Below are 6,677 nucleotides of genomic sequence, written 5' to 3'. Positions count from 1 at the left end.
TGATACCTGGAAGGGGTCAGGAAGCGCTGAGGGAGGCCAATCAGGAGAGGCCTTTCCTCCCCGGCTCAGCGACGCAGAGAAGATTGAGCCAGGAGGGACTTTAGAACCCAGCCCATGGACTGTTAGAGCAGGAGGGGACCGAGTGCCTGGACACTCCTGGGGGACCCCACCATCTGCAGAGCTTTCCTTCTGGGGAGCTCCCCAATGGCCCCAAGATTAGCCAATGAATGAGAGGAGGATGCGTGAATCACAGACTCCACCCCTTGCCAGCCAACAACACAAAAAAGCAAGTGTCACTTGTCTGAGGCTGCAATGGAAATCCCAGCTAAGGCATCAGACCCTACACACCAATTATGCCTTTTATTCCTCTGCACTGTCTCCCAAGCCGAGTGTGAAATTGGGCTCTAGGTACTCATAGATGCTCTTCTCGCTAAGCCTAAAGGGAAGATCCTCAGAGGGGAGTAAGATAAAATCACCTGTCTCAACCCCAAGAACAGGATGAATGGCTGAGTTGCCTCAGGGCAAGCTAACTGACCAACATTCAGAGATAGCAGGTCCTGCAAGGGACTTGGAGATCATTCGATCCAACCCCATCATTTTTTTTTCAACAGAGGAGAATTAGGGACTGGAGAGCGGGAGAGACTTATCTGAGGCCGCACAGCTCCTCATTGACCACCGACTCAGCATCAGGAGGCACTTTAGTCATTATCTAATCCAAATCTCTCATTTTACAGGGGAGGAAACTGAGGCCCAGAGAGATTAAGTCACTAACCTGAGGGATATAGGTAGCAAATGAAAGAGCTGGGATTTGAACCCAGGTCCTCTGATTCCAAATCCAGAGCCCTTTCCTTGCACTGTGCCCAACCCCTTCATTTTACAGAGAAGGAAACTGAGACCCAATTTTCCAGAGTCACTTAGGGGGTTAAGTGGCTGAGCCAGGAGGAGAAACCAGATCTCTTGACTCTTAGGCCAGCACACTCTGCTTCCATTCATCTCTTCTATCCTTGTTTCATATTCATGGGAGAGATCAATATTGATAAACAAATTTATTGATAAATCAAAATAGAGAAGCACCCTGACCCTGGGGGGTAGTGGGCTGGCTTCAGTGTCTGGACAATGCTTGCCTGTGACACCTACTGATGGTGTGACTCTGGGCAATGAATGAATGAAAGAGAAAACATTTCCAAAGTCCTTATTACATGCCAAACGTCATGGAAACACTGGGGATCCAGTAACAAAATGAGGCAATACTTGACCTCAAGATTTTATTTTAATGGGAAGACAGAATATATAGGGAACCAGGGGCCAGCTGGTCCACTCAACCTCTCAGTGTCCCAGGCACCTCTCCAAAGCTGTAAGTTTGTAGAGTTGGTTCACATCTGGGTTGGTAGAAAGAGGGAGGAGCTTCATGCTGCCCCTCTGCCCCTCTGCTGCCCCAACATGTGTTGGATAGAGCAATCCAATCATTTTCAAGCACAGGGAACAGCACAACCAGATCTTTGTTTTTACTCCGGTTTTCTCTTTCATTAAGTATTGCCTAACCACCAAACTTGGGGAAGCTAGGTGGCAGAGTAGAGTGCTGGACCTGGAGCTAGGAAAACTCATCTTCCTGAGTTCCTATCCAGCCTCAAACACTTACTAGCTGTGTGACCCTGGGAGAGTCACTTACCCTGTTTCAAGCTTTCGTTTCCTCATGTTTCAAATGAGCTGGAGAAGGAGATGGCAAACCACTCCCATATCGTTACCAAGAAAACCCCACATGGGGTCATGAAAAGTCAGACACAGCTGAAACAACTGAACAACAATGCCATCAGCAGGCCGAGTGCTTCTCTCTATCAACATGGGGATTTCTTTTGTTTGACTGGACTCATTGGTTGCAAGGGAGGGTAGGGGAGGGGTGTCATGGGGAAGTTATGGAGGTATCATCAAGACAAGAGCCTAAGCACCATATTCAAAAGGAGAACAGGGACAACAAGCCAGTTGTGCCTCCAGCGCATGATCTACAGAGCAGGGAGCTGGGTCAGCTTTGAGCAAAGGTGCCAGAAGTGACCCTCAAGGCCAGCATTGATGGATCACCACCTCCAGGGCATCCTCTGACCTTGCTTTATTGATGAAAGGAATTCTCAGAATAAAAACTCTCTCTGCCAATGCAAATGAGCCACAGCTCTGCTTCTTAGTGAGTTACCTGGGGATGCTGAGCAGCTACTCAGTTACACAGCTGGGATGTGTTTGTCAGAGCTGAGACTCAAACGCAGATCTTCCTACCTCAGGCAACCCTCTATCCACTATGCCATGCTCCCTCTCAACTAATTAACATAGACTTCAACAAAAGAAATCATGAGATATCATGAGATAAAGGGTTGGACGTGGAGCCAAGAAGACCAGGGCTCAGATTTTGCCTCTGATACTTACTAGCTGAATGACCCTGGATAACTCACTTAACTACCTGCAGTCTCAGTTTCCTCATCTGTATATATAATAGCTCCTAACTCTCAGAGTTGTAAGGATCAAATGAAGAAATATTTGTAAAGTGTTTTTGGCAAACCTCATTAAATTGTAAGCTCCTTGAGTGGCAAAACTGCCTTTTACCTCTTTTTGTATTCCCAGAACTTAGCACAGTGCTTGACACATAGTAGGCACTTAATACATGTTTATTGATTGATCCAAATCTTAACTACTTTGACCACTACTATGATTATGATCATGATTATGATTAAGAAATGACCGATAAATGTGAACTGAAGGCATCTTGACTTGAGGCATTTAGAAAGCCTTCCTCCTGCTCCTATTCCTCCTTCCAAACCTAGACATCTTGTGCATAGAGAAGATGACTCACCTGAGACAGGGGCTTCGCCTCGTGGCAGGTGATGCCACCAATAAACACCACATTGGGCATCACGGGCTTGGGGTAGTCGAAGACAAAGTCACTTCTCAGCAGCCAGATGGACGTGTCTCTGTACAGTTCCTTAAAGGTCATGGGCCTTTGGAGAACATCAATGGCAAGGTCCAAGGTGATTTGGAAGAAAAAGGGACACAGCAACATTTCCTGAAGATGGGTGATATGATTCCAGACGCGTTCCATGAAGGTCATGGAGTCTGAGAACCCAGAGAGTCCTCTAGGGACGTAAGACAGGGGGCTGGGGCACTGGGTTGCCTCATCTTGGTAATGGCAAAAGAGCCCCCGACTGAAGACCACTGACGGGAGGGAGAAGTACTTGGCCACAATAAAGCCACATTGGTCAAAAGGATCGAAAAAAATGGCGTCAAATGCATTCTCCTTTATGTATTGCAGCAGCTCAGTGTTTTTAAATAGACTCTTGCAGTTTGAAAAAACATACTCAAAGAACAAAGTGATGTTTGGGTTCATCAGTGAAAGCAGGCCTTTATTTATGTTGTCCCATTGGTTGTCAGAAAATCTCTTGAACATCTGGTTGTAGTCTTCCAAGCTATAGAAGGGCTTGTAGGTTTTCACGGTGTATGGGGCCGACTTCGCCAGCCTCCAGCTCACCTCGGGGGTGATGATCACCAACTCGTGTCCTCTCTGATGCAGCTCCTCCACCACCACACGCATGCTGAGCCAGTGGCTCCCATCCATGGGCAACACCAGCAGCTTGCCTGCCTCTGCCAAGCCACCAACTAGCAGGAGAAATGTCCAGAGGGGAAGGAGGCCACCAGGCTGAAGGGGAGAAGCCATTGGGGCTAGAAGCACAGAGGAAGCCAGCTGTTGTGTGGGGCTTCTGAGTCCTGAGGAAGCCTCCCAGTGAAAGGGAGTAGAGGGAAGGCTGCCAGCATGCAGGGAGGGTGCCCATCTTATACAATGACAGCATTAGTCAATGATTGACTAATGGCATGTGCTAATCAGGGCACACTCACTGAGCACAAATAGTCTTTAATCATCTAGGAGGAGCACGTTTCAGCCCCAAGTTTGATCATGATCCATAAATGCCTCTGGCAGGACTAATGAATTGGGTAACCACACAGTGGAGATCCTGCGGGAGACTTCATATGGAATTTTTAAAGATAAAAAATTTGGAGAAAGTGACCCGTGGAATTTGGGGGTGGGTGACATAGCAGGAGTTCAACCAGCACTTCCCTGTGTGTGTCAGGTAGTCAGCAAGCATTTATTAAACACCAGCTATATGCCAGGCACTGTGCCAAGCACTGGAGATACAAGGAAAGGCCAAAGCCAGCCTTAGTCCTCTGGGAACTCACATTCTAATGGGGGATATGCCTGCAAACAACTATGTCCAAGCAAGATAATGTAGAGATGACCAAGATAATGTGGAGGGCAGGAGTACGAAAGGAGATCAGGGAAGGCTTCCTGTAGGAGGTGGGATTTTAGCTGGAACACTGCCAGGAGGCAGAGATGAGGAGGGAGAGCACCCCAGGCACAAGGAATGACCAGAGAGAATCCTCGGCAGATGAACTGTCCTGTGTGAAGACCCAGCAAGGAGGCCGGTTCGGCAGGATCAATGTTCAGTGCCGGAGAAAAGGTGTGAGATGATGAGAAAGGCGAGGGGGAGGGGCAGCTCTGCAAGCTGTCCTGTTACAGGGACACCAGCTGTCTATCCTTACAGGTGTGTGAGCGAAGGGGACCCTGCCTGTGTTCATGCACAGGCGTGTATGTGTGTATGAGCTTGGGTGTGTGCGCTTGTGCATGTCTTACGGGGGCAGTGTCTGTGCTGATGCTTGTGAGGAGGGCTGTGAGGTGTGTGTTTGCCTCATGTGCATCTAACTACATGTGCGCATTTGCGTCTGTGTGTGCTTCTACGTGTGTGCATGCCTGCATCTGCTTGCGTGTGCCTGTGTTTGTGTGAGAGAGACGCTCAGTCTGGCCAGGGCATCTTCAGCAGGCACCGAGCCTGGCACATCTTGAAATGATTTCAAGAGGAGGGAGGCAGAGGAAGGTCCCAAGTACAACAAAGGGCAAATGTTTCTCTTAACGTCTTCAGCAGAAAAAATGGAAAGGAACGGCACTGGGTTGTTCTAATTAATCTTTCACCCCTGGCAAAGCCAACTGGGTGTTGTGGCATGGTGGGCAGAGTGAATCCTGCCTCAGACACTTACTAGCTGTATGACCATTGGAAAGTAACTTAACCCCTCTCTCTCAGCTGCAGTTTCCTCATCTGTAAGATGGGAGTGGGAGGTGGACTCAACCTCTCTGGCCTTTTTCAGTTCTGAATTGGCAAGCCTATACACTTCCTCTGTGGTGAGAGATGGGCCAAGGGGAGAGCTTGCCAGAGGGGTGCACAAAACCGTAGGGTCACAGATGGGGGAGAGACCTTGCCAACAGTCAAGTAAATGAGTGTTGGATCAGGAGTCAACAAACCTCAGTACAAATGAGATCCTCTGACTTATTCAATCCAGGTCTCTTTTCTCCTCCACTGTTATCTCTGCCAGCTCCCCGTCTCCCTCCCACCCTTTCATCCCCTCATCTTCACTGGCTACCTGTCTGGGAGCCAGATTTATGATTTCTGGGTGAAGGGGCCAGGCAAGGGAGAGAAACCTTTAGACTCAAAGGCATAGGTCTATATAGGTTTGGCAACCCTGTTAGCAGGAAGGCTTCCCTAGTCCAACCAGCTGAAGACACTCCCATCCTCCTGAACCAAGGGCAGAGTTCAGAGAAATAAAGGAAATGGAATAACCAACATGCAGTATAAGCAATAAAATGAGGTTGGAGTCAATTAAAATCTTGTGTAATTCTGGGCTCAACTTTAGCCCAAAGTCCTTTGAGTTATTAGAAAGATTCCACATTCTACTAAAGCAGTAGCCGAAACCATTGCTAGGGGCACCTACTGGTAGGTTACTTGACCATCTGTGCTTGCAAAAATGGGTCCAGCTGCCACCTGAGAAGAGCCATAAAGAGTGGGGAGTGGATAAATTCTTAGGATTGGGTAAATGGATATAGAGTGTTAGAAAGAGGAAGAGCCTTAGAGTTTATTTAATCCACCCCACTCCCATTTTACAGATGACAAAACTGAGTCCCAGAGCCAACTGAGTGACCCTCTGAAGGCTAATATGATATATTTTAGTTCAAGGGAGGCTGACTTTGGTGTTGACAAACTGAGTGAAGAGCCAAGGTCTGCTATTTACTCCTTGAGTGTCCTTCACTAAAGCACTTTTACCTTTGTGGCCCTCAGTTTCCTCTTCTGTGAAATTTTAACAAAAAGTTGAAACAGAAGGAAAAAAAAGTGAATTGGACACAAGCCCAACAAGCATTCCTGGAAGAGCTAAAGAATGATTTTCAAAAAAAAAAATGATTTTCAAAATCAAATAAGAGTGATAGAGAAAAAAATTAGGCAAAGAAATGAAAGCAAAGAAAGAAAATTATGAAAAGACAATAGCTTGGTAAAGAAAAAAAAGGGAGGGGGATACTGAAGAAAATAACACCTTAAAAAAACAGAATTGGCCAAATGGGAAAAGACATACAAAAATCACTCATGAACATAAATCCTTAAAAATTAGAATTGGGCAAGCAGAAGCTAATGACTTCATGAGATATCAAGAAACAATAAAACAGAATTAAAAAAAGAAAAAAGTCAAAGAAAATGTGAAATATTTCATTGGAAAACAATTGACCTGGAAAATAAATCAAGGGGAGATACTTTAAGAATTATTGGAATCCTACTTGAAAGCCATGATCAAAGAAAGAGCATAGACAAAATGGCAACAAAAAC

At 46.5% G+C, this 6,677-nt stretch overlaps 1 protein-coding gene across 2 annotated transcripts in view; it reads right to left on the bottom strand.

Annotated features, from left to right (window-relative positions):
• LOC114025721 (UDP-glucuronosyltransferase 1-7-like) overlaps positions 1–3,770 on the bottom strand; it is a 4,569-nt gene extending 799 nt beyond the window's left edge. The window contains exon 1 of one of the 2 annotated variants that reach the window (XR_003567065.1): positions 7–107. Coding sequence is in view for 1 of the 2 variants with exons in the window: in XM_027839182.1 (XP_027694983.1) it covers positions 2,837–3,694 (858 nt within the window). In the remaining variant the exon portion in view is untranslated. Of the gene's footprint in view, positions 1–6; positions 108–2,836 lie in introns of those variants that run through there. The other variant, XM_027839182.1, reaches the window with a different exon arrangement.
• Positions 3,771–6,677: the final 2,907 nt, after the last annotated feature.

This window comes from Vombatus ursinus, unplaced genomic scaffold (assembly GCF_900497805.2).
Source record: "Vombatus ursinus unplaced genomic scaffold, bare-nosed wombat genome assembly UNPS02004679.1, whole genome shotgun sequence".
NCBI classification, from domain to species: domain Eukaryota; kingdom Metazoa; phylum Chordata; class Mammalia; order Diprotodontia; family Vombatidae; genus Vombatus; species Vombatus ursinus.
The sequence above is the reverse complement of the archived record's forward strand: the minus strand, read 5'-3'. Positions and strand labels throughout refer to the sequence as shown.